Source organism: Ursus americanus, chromosome 21 (genome assembly GCF_024610735.1).
Source record: "Ursus americanus isolate L20-20 chromosome 21, mUrsAme1.1.p, whole genome shotgun sequence".
NCBI classification, from domain to species: domain Eukaryota; kingdom Metazoa; phylum Chordata; class Mammalia; order Carnivora; family Ursidae; genus Ursus; species Ursus americanus.
Genome location: NC_142147.1, coordinates 21,913,210 through 21,929,479, shown reverse-complemented (window position 1 = coordinate 21,929,479; position 16,270 = coordinate 21,913,210). Strand labels below are relative to the sequence as shown.

General features: G+C 39.0%; 1 protein-coding gene across 3 annotated transcripts in view; it reads left to right on the top strand.

The window, feature by feature from the left end:
- The window catches only part of TERB1 (telomere repeat binding bouquet formation protein 1), a 47,763-nt gene extending 35,600 nt beyond the window's left edge, over window positions 1–12,163 (top strand). For 2 of the 3 annotated variants that reach the window (XM_087853349.1, XM_045814976.2), the window contains 4 exons: window positions 1,104–1,168; window positions 1,477–1,572; window positions 6,930–7,079; window positions 7,385–7,498. In XM_087853349.1, the coding sequence (XP_087709475.1) occupies window positions 1,104–1,168; window positions 1,477–1,572; window positions 6,930–7,079; window positions 7,385–7,464 (391 nt within the window). In that variant the 3' untranslated portion in view covers window positions 7,465–7,498. Of the gene's footprint in view, window positions 1–1,103; window positions 1,169–1,476; window positions 1,573–6,929; window positions 7,080–7,384; window positions 7,499–11,840 lie in introns of those variants that run through there. The other variant, XM_087853348.1, reaches the window with a different exon arrangement.
- The last annotated feature ends 4,107 nt before the right edge of the window (window positions 12,164–16,270 follow it).

Here is a 16,270-nt window from a genome sequence, read left to right as displayed (position 1 = left end):
GTTAACAATGTGTACATTGATAATCCGTTAGCAATGTAGCAAAAAAACAGTTTCTAAATTTAATTTGATAAAAGGGAGTAGTGTGTGATGAAAATCTCGCTTAGGCCTGCCTTTTCAGTTGTTGCTTGCACCTCATCTGCATTTGATGTCCTTTCTCCCTCAGGTAGCTTGTGGGCGGGACCTGGGATTGTAGCTTTTCTTAAACCCTTACTTGTGTTTTCTTCCTTGATGGTTACTGTGCCAGGAGGGAAACCGAAGAGCATGCTGCTATATTCTGGGAAGATTGCAGGGTGAATGGGATATTAGAGAGATGGATTACATCATCACCACCCTTTTTTTCCTTTGCAAAACCATTCTTGTTGTCAATTTTCACTTGATTTCTCAGGGATGTGGAATTGGAAAGCATTGATATATGTTCTTGGGCCAGCCTTCTTGCTCTCCAATTATGTTCTCTCCTTTTTTTTTTTCTCCTCATTCTTTCCCATTTTCCTCTTTCTTTTTTTAAGTTTATTTATGTATTTCAGTAATCTCTATACCCAACACGGGGCTTGAACCCATTACACAGAGATCAAGGGTCTCATGCTCTTCCGACCAAGCTAGCCAGATGCCCCATGTTTTCCTCTTTTATAACTTTTTCCCCATGTTTCTGCTGGCATCAGTATTATTGCCCTTTGGATTCTTATGTTTTTCTTTTTTTTTTAGATTTTATTTATTTATTTAAGAGAGAGAGCAAGCAAGCACGAGCAGGGTGAAGGGCAGAGGGAGAAGCAGACTCCCTGCCAAGCAGGGAGCTGGACATGGAGCTCAATCCTGACATGGAGCTCGATCCCTGAACTCTGGGATCATGACCTGATCTCAGGGGAGACGCTCAACCAACTAAGCCACCCAGGCGCCCCTGGAGTCTTATTTAACTCCATTTTTGGAAAGGAGGCTATAACCATTACAAACACTACTCTGGCAGAATTTCATAAAGTTTGGTAGACCCTGGTTTCATCTTCTTCTGCCTGCCAAACACCCAGAATTGCCCCACTGCCTACAGAAACATTTGTCCACACACCAACAGTATGTTTACTTTTAAATATCTGGTGTCTGTTTTCTTTTAGTGACCATGTTTTTAAACATCCAATTCCTGTTGTCAAAAATAGACAGCAGCAGTTACCAGTAACAGGTATGATTAAAAAATATTTCTTCTTTGATTTTTTAAGAAAACATTTGGTGACTAATATAGCAAAAAACGTACATTGGTATATTTGCCCTCTAACATGTAAGCCACACCTTTGACTCTCTTTCTGGTGTAAGTGCCTCAGTCACCTTTTACTGATAACCAGAACCCTTCTGTTTATCTGCCAAGGTGACTGGATATGTAGTACTGGGCTAAACTTTGTGAAAATCTTGGGAATTAATATATCATGTAAATGTCAGGTCCTTTTTGCATTAATCAGAAGAATCTTACATGTTGCAGTTTTTTTTTTCCAGATCCATTTACATTGTGTTCAGATATAATAAATAAAGAAGTCATCAGTTTTCTAGCAACTGACAATCATTCCAAAATGTTAAAGTATAGATGCTCAGGTAAATATTCTTTAATTACAGTTGTTTTGCAATTAAAACTTTGTATGATACTAGTTAACTAGGATTAGTAGTAGTTCTGCCTGTGTGATTTAAACTTTATTTCCTTTGGAAAACTAACAGTCTGGAATATCATAAAGCATTCAAATTAATACCTATCTGCATTAGCCTGTGCTTCCAGTATTTGTTTATATGAATCACCACACTAATACTTTACTACTTTATTCTATTTTTGTCACAATTAATACCATCTACAAGTTTAACTTTTCTGAGTAAGGTAAACATTTTTTATATTTTCAGAGTGCCAGTAGGTATGTATTCTGGATAATGCTCTAAACATAAGACATTAAGTATTAAACAATATCTATTTTTAATGTCTGTATTTAATGTATAAATGTTTCTAGTGTTCTATGCCCCATCATTTTATTTTTTCTGCAAGGCCCCTGTAAATGTGCCACAATGCTTCACCTAGCCCTTACTCCCCCATACCTTGGTATTTCCTCTCTTAGTGTCACACTCTGCTCTATGGACGAAATTGAGGCTATCCTGTATTAGGCTTGAAATAACGCTATTCTTTAGTCTTGGATGTAGCGTTTGTCTCTATTACTGTAAAATTAGCTATATCTAACTATAATCTGAATCCCATCTCTTTTTTCCTCCCCACTTTAATACTTGTGAAATCTTTCTTTTCATTACCTTTCTATTCATTAACTCCTTTTGACCTACCTTAAATTATGTTTATTTCTCTTCATCTAAAAAAAGAAAAATCTAAGGGCTCCTTGGCTGGCTCCTCATTTGGAGGAGCATGTGACTCTTGATCTCAGGGTTGTGTGTTTGAGCCCCATGTTGTGTGTAGAGATTACTTAAGTAAATAAAAACTTAAAAAAAAGGGAGAGGAAATAAGTGTTAAATACTTGATGGGACTTGCTGTCTCTTCAAGTATCCATACACTCTTTCTTTCATTATTTATTACCAGATGCCTGCTCTTTCTCCTTTCTCTTTCATTGTATTAATTTCCTTCTTAATTCCCTGCACTCCTCCTTCTTTATTGCCATTCTGCTGAACTTAAATGTAAAGACTTGCTGAAGTCTCTTTTTCTGCCAAAACCAAAGACTTTTTAAAAAATTCTTATCCTCTTTAGTGTCTTTGCACTGTTGACTGCCATTCCTTGAATCCTCTCCTCTCAATAGTTTGAAGACACACTTACCAGATGATCCACCTGGGCTCCCTGGAGGTGTGCAGTGAACTCACAAGGGCACTACACAATACTTTAAATTTTAAGTGAGGGGTGCTGGGGCGGCTCAGTCGTTAAGCGTCTGCCTTCGGCTCAGGGTGTGATCCCGGTGTTCTGCGATCAAGCCCTGCATCAGGCTCCTTCGCTGGGAGCCTGCCTCTTCCTCTCCCACTCCCCCTGCTTGTGTTCCCTCTCTCGCTGGCTGTCTCTTTCTCTGTCAAATAAATAAATAAAATCTTAAATTAATTAATAGAATTTATTTATTTATTTATTTTAAGTGAAACACAAAGCAGTCAACATCTTTTGGATACCACAGGCACTACTAGCTCAAAGTCATTTACAGTTTCAGCATTAGATTGCATTACATTCCTTTCGATGATGTCCTGTCTTCATGGAGCTGAGCTTTCAGTGGTTGTGATAAAAAGCAAGCACCACATGAAGATAATGTCGAACAGGAAATGAAGGTGGCAGTGTCAGTCAGATTCCGAGGTTTGAGAAGTTGTGCTGTATCTAATAGGTGCACATATCTCATTAGGAGTAATTGTGGTTAATAAGAATGAAATCTAAATATTAGTTTCTTTTTTTTAACTTTTTTAAAAAAAGATTTCATTTATTTGAGAGAGAGCGTGAGCGAGCATGAGTGGGGGGAGGAGTAGAGGGAGAGGGACAAGCATACTCTGCACTGTGTGTGGAGCTCAACTTGGGGCTTAATCCCACGACCCTAAGGTCCTGAACTGAGCCAAAATCGAGTCAGACACCCTATCAACTTGGCTGCCCAGGTGCTCCTATTATTTTCAATTTAGGTGTATTTTTTTTTTCAAATGGCTACTAAGTTATTAGAACATAAATACTTATTAAGTTGTTTTGGACCTAAAGGCAAATCAGTCTTTCTTTTGGCCCAGGGGTGCCATAAAAAAATCACCAAGAACTTAAGGATGCCATGAAGTGGGAAAGTTTGGGAACCTCTGGTCTGAGGTATTTCAGAGGGCAGAGTGGATGCTCTATAACCATTAACTCCCTTTCTTTCTTTCTTTTTTTTTTTTTAAAGATTTTATTTATTTATTTGACAGAGAAAGACAGCCAGCGAGAGAGGGAACATAAGCAGGGGGAGTGGGAGAGGAAGAGGCAGGCTCCTAGCGGAGGAGCCTGATGTGGGGCTTGATCCCAGGACCCCGGGATCACGCCCCAAGCCCAAGGCAGACGCATAACAACTGAGCCACCCAGGCGCCCCACGTTAACTCCCTTTTATCCTTTACTTTGTTTGAGATGGTTCTCTGCTAGTTCCTCTCTTCAATGATGATTCATTCATTTCACAGATACTTAGGGAGTGTTTCTTCTATGGCAGGCACGGGTATCAAAGATGAATAGATCTCAGTCCTTATCTCAAGAAGTCTAAAAAATAGTTCATTTTATCACCTTTATTACTTTATCTTTCTCTTCCTGCCAAGTTTCTACAAATATTTCCCCCAAGACATAATCTGTAATACTTTCTCAATGCTGTTGCAACATTTACTTCTGTGGCATCAACTATAATTTTACTGATGATTTTCCAATCTCTATCTCTATGTTTGGCTTCTACCTTGAACCAGTTATGGCCTCATTCCTCCATTTCCAGCTGTATCCAGGATATACTCACTTCAATATCTTGTTTTTACTTTAAGCTTAATGTAATTAAAACAGCATCTTCCTCCCTCTTAAATTGCCTTCCCTGCAGCCATTCCATTTCTGTTAGTATTGTTGCTATTCTTCTGGCCTCCCAGATTTCAATCATCTATAACCATTTTTTCTCTTTACATTTCCTGTATCTAGTCTGTCAAATTTGGTTCTTTCTTACATTCCACATAGGCCGTTTTTGCTTCATGCCTCAGTTACACCAACTTTGTAGCAGTCTTGAAGTTTCAAGTCTCACCAACCCCCAACTATAATGTGCATGTTGCTGTTAACTTCTCTAACATGTGCTTTTTATCATGTCATCAAGCTAAAGAACCCTCAGTGCTTCTCTGTAACTCATCGACTCAAACTCTCTGCCTGGCTTTTAAATTTTTGTGGAATTTTTTTTCTGCTTCCACTTGTTCAATTTTATTGCATATTTGTTCTCTTTAAGTCTGCCAGAAAGTTTCCATGCGTATTCCAAACTTAGTCATTCAATCGAATATCAGATTACTTAAGAATTATCCTGAGCTTTTCTCTTACCCCAACAGCTCATCATTCACCTTTTTTTTTTTTTTTTTTTTTTTACCACAGAAATCTGTACATTCTCCCTGTAAATGTCCTGTTTCAGAATCACCTCATTTATATTCTGGACTATTGAAGTAACCCCTCAACTGATCTCTTACCTTCACCTAAGCTTTCTTTGAGACAAATGAAAGGCATTTCCCGCTTAATAAGTATCCTTTAGTTCCTCCCCACTGACTTGAAGATGGTTAGATATACTTTGTATGGCTTTCAAGACCATTCTTATCTGGCCCCCTGCAACCTTCACTAGCTTCAACTTTCCTCCCGCATTTCTCCCCAGCTACACCAGAGTACCTACAATACTCTGAACACACTATGCTTTTTCAGTTCTTTGTACTTTTGCACATGTTCATTGTGCTTGAAATGTCCTCATCCCAGCCAGCTTTCTGCTTGGCTAACTTCTAGTCCTTTAGGAGTGGGCCACTAATAACATTAGGTGCCTGGCAGATGGGGAACTTTATGATGGATGGAAGTGGCTAACATCACCTGAACCTACTGATCAATCTTAACATTAAAAAAAAAGACTTTATATGCTCTTAATATGATGTACTAAGAAGTCCTCAGTACTGCCTGTGAAGAACTCTACTAAAAACGATTGAATCTGAGTGCCTGGGCGGCTCAGTCAGTTAAGCATTGGACCCTTGGTTTCTGCTTGGATCATGATCTCAGGGTCATGGGATCAAGCCCTCTGTCAGGCTCTGTGCCTGGTGGGGAATCTGCTTGGAGATTCTCTCCCCAGCCCCTCCCCTGCTCCCTCTCTTTCTCTTTCTCTGTCTCTCTAAAATAGGGGTGCCTGGGTGGCTCAGTTGGTTAAGCATCTGCCTTCAGCTCAGGTCATGTTCTCAGGGTCCTGGGATCTAGCCCCTCATTGGGCTCCATGCTCAGCAGGGAGTCTGCTTATCTATCCCTCTCTGCCCCTCCCCCAACTTGTATTTCTTTACTCTCTCAAATAAAATCTAAAAATAAAATAAATCTTAGAAAAGCCAATTGAATCATCTTATCAATCACCCAGATCTAATTAATTTATTGGACACACAGGCACATTTTAAAGCATCTAACTAGGATAAAATCAATAAAACCTAGCCTTCGAGTAGCTCCATAGTACAAATGACCCAGTGTCTACATCAAGTAAATGACAAGGAGGAAGAAAGGAGAACTGATAGTTTAAAAGAAACTCAAGAGGCATTTCAACTGAATGTAATGGTGGACCTTCTTTGGATCATTTAAACTAACTGTAAAAAGAAAGTTTTGAGATGGGGAAATTTGAACACTGACTGGATATTAGATTATACTAGGCATAATTTTTTAGGCTTGATAATGGTTTTGTGTGCTTGAAAAAGGAGCCCTTCTCTGTTAGGGATACATATGAAGTATTTACAGATGAAATGGCACTTTAATGCCAATTCCAGGCTCCATAATCCACTGTATACTTGGGCAGAGAAGAGTAAGTGGGTTGTAGGCAAAATATGACTGAGCATGACTTAATAATTATTGAAGGTGAATGATGGGTATGTGGAAGTTCATTATACTTTTCCCCTTACTCTTGTGTGTTTGAAATTTTCCATAATAAAACATTGGGGGGGGAAGACAACTGGGCATAAGGGTCACTTCTTTTGGATATCTTTCCTAATAGTGACTCCTGCTCAGAACCTAACCAAGCTAGTGGTCCTTTTATATATCACCCTAACTGTTCACACCTCTATTGTAATACTTATTTCACTGTATTGTATCTGTTGTCTTTAATCTCTCCTATGACTGAGCTTCTTGACATATTTATAATTAAGTTCCCGATTTCATTTCAGTTACCATCTTAGAGATAATTACTTTAATAAATTTTTGTTATTAGATATTTTGTAATATCTATACATCACTTTAATTTGTTTTCTTTTAGGTTGCATAGCAGTAGGAAAATCCCTGAATAGCCGAAATTTTAGCAAGCTCTTGCACTCTTGCCCATACCAATGTGATCGTCATAAAGTCATTGTGGAAGCTGAAGACAGATATAAAAGTGAACTAAGGAAATCACTTATCTGTAACAAAAGTAATTAATTTAGCAGCTTTGAAACTGATTATGACTATACCTTCTGAACTGTGATCTGGAACATTAAATATATTAAAAAGCTAGAGGGCAAAATAATGTTGAAAAGAAAATGTCTGAGCAACTGGTGTTTTAAGATGTATCCAGGGAACAGATTTAGTCTCTGGTGGTTTAAAAATTCTTCATAATCCATCTGAGGATTCCCATTAGAACGGGGGGCTGGGGAGGAAATACCATACTAATGGAATTGATGTGCTCTCACTCAGATTGATACTCTAAGTATCCTAAATGTTTTCTGTATTTTTCAGAAATTCTGCTGACCCCACGTAGAAGACGACAACTCAGTAGTGAATCTACTACCTCTGGAGGAATAAGTGAATATATTTAATTTTTAAATAAAACTAAATTGCATATAGTTCTGAGAAAAAGAGGACAGCTGAAGGATTGTTCTGTCTCATCATTAATGGTTCTTAAATGATAACCCTTGGCTCTGATGAGGGCCATAGTTCCTAAGAAAAGAGGCTTTTCACTTTCTTTCCTCATGTTGCTTTCTCATTCATTGCTTGCCAGCTGGGGAAGAAGCAGAAGGAAACTAACATTTATTAAGCACTTACTGTATGTTAGGTGTTTTACAGACATTTCCTTTAATTCTTAAAATAACATTATAAGGTAGGTTTTATTTTATTCCCACTTCAAGGTACAGTGAGTTGGCAAATAGCAGAGCTTACATAGCAAGCCTGTCTTTCTTTAGAAGTCCCTGTTCTATCCTCTGGATCATATTTCTATTTTAAGAATAAAGTTACTCTTCTATGTATAAGTGTTTCAGAGAGATTTTGCAGGAGGTTTTGGTTCATAACTACTGCACTTCACACCATCGGAATTGAAGAGACAAATAGAGCCCTGCTTAAAAATCAAAATACTTTTTTTTTTTTTAAAGATTTTATTTGTTTATTTGACAGAGATAGAAACAGCCAGCAAGAGAGGGAACACAAGCAGGGGAGTGGGAGAGGAAGAAGCAGGCTCCTAGTGAAGGAGCCCGATGTGGGGCTCGATCCCAGAACGGCGGGATCACGCCCTGAGCCAAAGGCAGACGCTTAACGACTGCGCCACCCAGGCGCCCCTAAAAATCAAAATACTTCTTAAATGATGACTTAATTTATGAGAATTTTTATTTAATTACGGGTGCAGGTTTATCACCATTCCAGATTTATTACAGAGACTTAACGTTATCATTTTATTCTCTTCATATGGAATTAATACCTGCAGAGTCAGAATAAGCAGTTGAATAACCTTACTTGTCAAAATAACCTGGAATTTAGTAATATCTATAGAGTTATTCTCTTATTTATTGCAAAGATATTTAGACTCGATACATATGGAAACATTTTGCCATATACTTTTACTTGGCCATTTTCACTTCTAAAGCCTTAAGAGAAGTTTCAAATTTACTTTTTCAAGATTTTTTTTGGTGGAGGGGGCACCTGTGTGGTTCATTCGGTTGAGCGTCTGCCTTTGGCTTGGGTCATGATCTCAGGGTCCTGGAGTCGAGCCTCATATTGGGCTCCTGGCTCAGCGGGGAACCTGCTTCTCCCTCAACCTGCTGCTCCCCCTGCTTGTGCTTTCTCTCTCTGTGACAAATAAGTAAATAATTTTTTTTTTAAGTAATCTCTACACCCAACGTGGGGCTTGACTCAAAACCCTGAGATCAAGAGTCACATGCTGCACCGACTGAGCCACCCAGGTGCCCCTTGAATTTACTTTTTATATCTGGGTCTTTTTCTAAGTAAAAGTTCTGCATACAAGTTAAAATTACATATAGTACTCCTATAGGGCAGCCCACTTCTTGAAGAAATATTTCCTATAGCAACTGTTAGAAAATGGTTACTTTTCCATAGAAACATGTTGCCCTTGGAAAACTTGCTTTTGACAAGGAGTTGGCATCAAATTAATAATGGATTTTTTCAACAACATGACTTAAAAGCAAATGTATAACAACTAAAAATATGCTACAATTTTACATAGTAAGCTCATTTGCAGAGGTTCATGAAATGTATGTAATTATGGTTATACATTGATTATACAGAGGGATCCTAAATACTGTAAAGTGGTGTCCAGCTCATAAATACATACATTTTATTTGTAGGTTTGAATTCCTTTAGCTAAAAGCAAATAGTTAATAATTTGGCCTGCTTTTTTTTAGAATTTAGAAAGGCATCTTGAGAAGGTGTGGAATAGATTGGTCTTATACCTCTTTTGCAAGCAAGCTAAGAATTTTGAATATGTTGCCATTCCCCCCTTGATTTCCCTTTCTTTTTGAGAGACATTTATGACCATTTGTTTGGTTGTAGGTTACATTCAAATTTGAAACCATTCTTTTGAGAAGAGACCATTGCAGCATCTAAGCATTGAAAGAGCCTTGGCTCTCATTCAGAATGGACTGGTATCTTTAGAGGGTTTGAAAAATAAAGGTCTCTAGAACTGAGCCTTCTTGCCTCCTTTCCCCAACTCTTTCCTAACACCCAATCCATATTAAGAGGAGCACTAAAGAAGCCACAGAAGGGAGCCCTGTGGGGTAGAGCTCCTTCTTCCTTCTAGGCTGCCCTGTATTCTGCTGCAGTAACCTTTGAGGAATTGGACACAGATGTAGGAGTCAGTGAGATAGCAGCTTCATTAGAAAAGTGGGAATTGGCTGTGAACAACTTCCAGATGCCCGTATCCTGAACGTTATAATAACCTGTCCAGTCCTGATGATGAGTTCAAATCATTTAGCAAGTGAAGTTGAAATCATGCATTTCTTGGATAGCAACAGTTTTCCAGTAGACCCAAAAGTAAGGAGTAACTCATTGATAAGTCTTTTTGTTTGTTTTTTTTTTTGTTTTTAAAGATTTTGTTTATTTATTTGAGAGAGAGATAGAGAGAGCACAAGTAGGGGGAGTGGCAGAGGGAGAGGGAGATGTGGTGCTCAATCCCAGGACCCTGGGATCATGACCTGAGCCAAAGGCAGATACTTAACTGACTAGCTACTCAAGCGCCCCCATTAAGTTTTGAAACACTTTTTACCAGTAAGGTTTTTCTTTCAACAAATATTTATTGATCCTCTCCTATGTGTCAGACACTGTTTTAGACATTGGGATATGATAGTGACCAAAACAGACAAAAATTCTTATCTTCATGGATCTTGCATTCTAAGTAATACCACTAAGTAATAATCAGACATTATTTTTATTGACTTCTCAGCCTTCTGCCATTAAGATTTTCATTTCTCTTTTAAAAGATCTGAACTGTGGCTCCTGTCCTAGGAGAGGTAGACAAATGGCTACCAGTCTGACCTGCAAGGGCAAGATTTTCTAAGGTTGTTCCAGCACAACTATTTCAAGTCCTGTTAAAGTAAATAGCAGCCTTAAGTGGAAATACAAAAAAATCCCCCAAAAAAGTCCTCCTTATCAGCATCTATCTACAATGATAACGTGAATCAGCAATGAATGAAAAAGCTTAAAAGAAAACTATTTCTGGGGTGCCTGGGTGGCTCAGTCGTTAAGCCTTAAGCATCTGCCTTCGGCTCAGGGCATGATCCCTCCTCCGCTGGGAGCCTGCTTCTTCCTCTCCCACTCCCCTGCTTGTGTTCCCTCTCTCACTGGCTGTCTCTCTCTCTCTGTCAAATAAATAAATAAAATCTTAAAAAAAAAAAAAAGAAAAGTATTTCCTAGTAATCATCACCAGAAGATATTTATGTTTTGTTTTGTTTTTTTTAAAGATTTTATTTATTTATTCGACAGAGATAGAGACAGCGAGCGAGAGAGGGAACACAAGCAGGGGAGTGGGAGAGGAAGAAGCAGGCTCATAGCGGAGGAGCCTGATGTGGGGCTCGATCCCATAATGCTGGGATCACGCCCTGAGCCAAAGGCAGACGCTTAACCGCTGTGCCACCCAGGCGCCCCCAGAAGATATTTATGTTTATAAACACCAACTGGTAGAAAGTATCCCTAAAAACCAGATAGTTGAAAACTTCCTTCTCCCTTGTACAACCTATTTTTTGAGTTTTAATCAAGCTGAGCACCCATATAGGTAGTGAATGTGTTTTTTAAAATGAATTTCAAAAGACCCTGATCCTTTAAAAATATTTATCAAGCCTGTTAATTAAAGTAACAAGTGTTGATATTCTTTTTTATTCTATGAAGTAATGGAGCCCTTTGGGAAGGCTGTATCTGTAAGATAGGTAAGCTGTTTGTTAATTGTCCTCACAGGAATGTTGAGAGAATTAACAATCAAATGTTTATAAATTCTTGTGTTGATTGAAAGATGTTGCAAGTATTTTACAATAGGATTAAGTTACATTTATTGAAGAACTCAGAGTGAAAAGGCCTAGCCTAGGCACTCAGTTTGTTGTTTTTTTTTTAAAGATTTTTATTTATTTATTTGACAGAGATAGAGACAGCCAGTGAGAGAGGGAACACAAGCAGGGGGAGTGGGAGAGGAAGAAGCAGGCTCATAGCGGAGGAGCCTGATGTGGGGCTCGATCCCATAGCACCGGGATCACGCCCTGAGCCGAAGGCAGACGCTTAACCGCTGTGCCACGCAGGTGCCCCCAGACACTCAGTTTTTTAAATTTACATGGACTTCTGTATGATGAGTAGCACAGGCATAAAGCTTTCTCCCTATATAGTTCATATCCTTAGAATAAGTTAAGCACTTATTATTTGGGTCTCAAGAAGATCCCTTTTTTCAGCAAGTACTAATATATTCTACAATTCTTCTTAATTACAGAAAAAAGAAGAATTCGTAAAAACTTTACCAAAGAAGAAGTAAATTACCTTTTCAGTGGAGTTAAGAAAATGGGAAATCACTGGAATTTAATTTTGTGGTCTTTCCCCTTTCAGCAAGGACGGAAGGCTGTGGACCTTGCTCACAAATACCACAAGCTGACCAAACATCCCAAGTGTGCAGCTCCTTGATTGGAATAGTTTGAACTCTTAAAATATAATGCCTTGAGGAAACACAATTTAAAATACTCTTCTAAACTCTCATGAAGCAGGGAATCTGAAAACAGGAATACTATCTTAATTACATACTTTCTGTGATGCTCTATCTCATCGAATTATTAAAGTAATTTATAAAACAATAAATTTTAACTGTGTAGATTAGTAAGACAAAATTCCTTTATAAGGTCAAACATTTGTTTAGGAATATGGTTTTATTTTTCCTTAAGTTCGAAGAACACAGGTCAGAGAAAAAAATGATCAGCCTTTAAACATTATTTGACATTATATTGTAATGCATACCATTTGAGATATTTGGATTTTAGTACATTCTTACCCAGTGAAAGTTCTTCCCCAGAACTTAGAATAGTTTCCCAAGCTGTTCAAGTGACGTTCCCACACATTAAATCAATGTTTGACATTTTGTTAACTAAAATGTTCCTCTTCTAAAGGCTGCTTGTGCAGTTATTTGAATACTCCCAAATTCTATGGTCAGATTCACTTCTTTTTGGTTTATGTTTATTTGCTTTTGCTTTTTAAAAGCTTAGAACATTTTCTTTATTGTTTGTTTTTAAGTTAGTTTTCTTCTAGTGGAAAACCAAACTGATCTCAATTTTTTCTTTTTCTTTTTCTTTTTTTTAAAGATTTTATTTATTTATTTGACAGAGACAGCCAGAGAGAGAGAGAACACAAGCAGGGGGAGTGGGAGAGGAAGAAGCAGGCTCCTAGCGGAGGAGCCTGATGTGGGGCTCGATCCCTGAGCCAAAGGCAGATGCTTAACGACTGCGCCACCCAGGCGCCCCCTCAATTTTCTGTTTTTCTTACTCTTTTTATATTCCTATCATGATCCCCAAAGGATGCTGTTGCAGCCTTTATTATGCTTAAAATGTGATTGCTGTGGCAGTGATTAAGTATCAGGGCCTGAAAGCTCACCAGTACTTACATACCCATTGGCTCATTGCTTCATGTCCTTGTAGATTTCTTTAGTCCCAAAAGTTATTTCCCTGTAAGTTTGTGTTCTTTGACATTTTCACATCATAACTATTTTACTTAGATAAACTCAGAATTTTTATTAAATTTTTAATTTTCTGATCCATAGTGAAAGTTCCAGAGAGCCAATATGCAGAAAAATTTCTATTTAAATCCAAAATTTCCTTTAAACAAAAGAATAATTTACAATTAGGAAAATTCCTTAAAGCTTTTAAAGTGTGAATGATTTAGTCCATTATCTGTCAGTATTTCCTAAGCACTATGGGGATTATTTAAATAGTCTGGTGGGTTGTTTCGATTTGTACTTCTCAAGACTTATGAAAGTTATTTTAGGTCAAAAGGGAAAACATTTTCTCTGTTGTCAGCCTTACTGGTTTAGATAATCAGAAGTTTTTCTTACTATTGTTCAGATATGACTTAAACATATTTTTCCACTTCAGGTGGCTCTCAGGTAATAGTTTTTATTGATTGGAAATTATGTATGTGACAGAAAAATGAAACACTGCTTAAGTGAAGCATCCCCAAGAATATAACATACTGTAGCTTAGACACTGATTTGTGTCAGTTATTGAGGCTGTATTAAAATAACCAGTATTGGGCCACCTGAGTGGCTCAGCTGGTTGAGCATCTGACTCTTGGTTTCAGCTCAGGTCATGATCTCACGGTTTGTGATGACACATTAGAGAACTGTATGGCTTTAGGAATTCAGACCTGGCCAAACAATAGGGAATAAAAAATGATTTTAATAATGACAGACCTTTGGAACTGGAACTGACCTCAGTTATAGTTCGCTGCCAGAGGCATGAACTGCTGTGCAACAAACCTGGCCATTGGTGGCTGTCTTTAATTTTACATAAATCCTCAGAAACATGGAATTTACTACTTAGGGGAATAATCGGTGGTCATTTCTTCCTTATGTTAAAATGAAATGTGCCTTCCTTGAGGACCTTTTGTAGAACCACAAAAGTTGAATTTCTTTTCCACATGCCAGTCCTTGAGAAAGGCAAAGATAGATACACATCACTTTCCCCTTTTCCCTCTACTTTCTTTATCCTTCATGCTGATAAGCCCCAGTTACTTCAGCAGAACAGTGTCATGTCTCCTATGAGCTTAGTCACTGATCACTGGACACTTCTTTGTCTTGTCTTTATAAACTGTGTCTAGAAAGAAATGTGGCCTACTGCCAGAGTAAGCAATCAGCTTTGAGGGGCCCAATGAGGTTTTATGGACCTCACCTAAGATACTTGGTATTCTACATGACCTATTCTCAGACTGTAGTTAATCTAGTTTAAGATTTACAGATTAATTTCTATTTTGTTTTTAATGCATTTATTTTTAACCCCAATACACAACTTTAGTAGTCCCTTAAATTTCATCTTGCTACCTTTAATCTGTACTCAGTTTGTCATCCAGTATATTAGGCATCCCCTTCCTGCTTTAGGTCATCCACAGCTTGAGTGTGCTGCTGCATTCTCTCGCTCTCTCTTTTTTTAAAGATTTTATTTATTTATTTGACATAGAGACAGCCAACGGGAGAAGGAACACAAGCAGGGGGAGTGGGAGAGGAAGAAGCAGGCTCCCAGCGGAGGAGCCTGATCGGGGGCTCGATCCCAGAACGCTGGGCTCACGCCCTGAGCTGAAGTCAGACGCTTAATGACTGCGCTACCCAGGTGCCCCTCTCTTTTTTTTTTTTTTTTAGGTTTTTATTTGTCAGAGAGCACAAGCAGGGGGAGTGGCAGGCAGAGGAAGAAGTAGGCTCCCCGCTGAGCAAGGAGTTCAGTGTGGGACTCCATCCCAGGAGGACCTGAGCCGAAGGCAGACACTTAACAGACTGAGCTACGCAGGCGTCCCATCCTGCTGCATTCTCATCCAAGTCACTGATGGCAACTTGAGTTGGCTGGGCCAGGATGAGAGGCTGGGCAGGCTCGTAGCAGCCTCTGGTGGTCTCTGCTCATCCACCTCCTCTGGGCCTGGTCTTTAACTTGCCTCAGTGCTATCATTCAGCTTATGTTTTTTCACTTTCTTATCTATGATGTGGATTGTCAGATACCCTGTTAAAACCTGTATTTGCTATGTCTGCAGCATCCTCCTGCCTGGTATTCCTGCAAAAAAGAAAAAGACTGTAAATCTGGTCCTATTTTTTTTTCCTTTTCCAACTGGTCACATTAGAGGATTTTACCTAGAGTTGATGAAGTTCACTGGCCTGTAGTTTTAAACTCCATCTTCTGTCCTGTGAAAATTCAGACATTATGACTTAGAACACTTTCAGACTTCCAAGGGTGTAACTCTTAATGGGTTTTAGCTCATTGTCTTGTTTGAACCTGACGTTCAGGTTGGCAGATGCTATACCCATTTGTTGGATCCTGTAACTCTTGCTGCCAACATTTGGCAGAGCCAGATCAGAATTCTACTTGTTTGAAACTCATGTAGGTGGTTGCTTTTCTGCCATATCCCACTTCCTTGTGATATTTAGAAATGCCTTGTAAAGTGAGCTGTTTGAGGATACCAAGAGCCCTCAGAGGCCACACCTGAAGTTAAACTCTATAGGTGAAATGTACTTGCTTTCTCCCATTATTTTCTTACTTCCCTTTGTCACTTCTTGATTTATCCTTTCATATCTTTTTTGTTCCTCCTACCCCCGCCCCAAGAAAGGAAATTAAAGCCACCTATTTCTGGTGTGAAATGCTGGCTCCCTGGAAATACCATTAAAAAAAAAAAACCCGTTAATAAACTCAAGTGTATTGTTTACTGCGGCAAAGATCGCTAGCCTGGAGTTTTAATAGGGTCAAGAAACGAGGAGTTGGAAAGGGGGATATTTATGAGATTTGAGGGTCTAGTTTAAGGTCGAGCTTTCATTGCGGGGCTTGGTGAGAACTGGGCAAAGTTCATGATATAATAGTTTAAGTTCCGTGAGTAAGATTGAAGTACTGGGATGCTATCTTCTGACACTGGGGTCCTTGGACAGGTTTCTTAAACTTTCCAAGCTTCAGGTTCCTCGTCTGTGAAGGGTTAGATACGATTCAGTGAAATAATGTGTGACTGTGGCACAGGTAAACGCCAGATAAATGGCGCTGTCGGGCATTAGTCTCACTCCAAAGCCTGAACTTTTCAGGTTAACCCCTCTGGCTTCTTGGCCCCCGACGGCGCACCGCGAGCGCACAGCTGGGCGAGGACCCCAGGCCAGGTGCCGCTGCGCCCGATGGCCGGCAGAGGTCGCCCGCGTGCCCT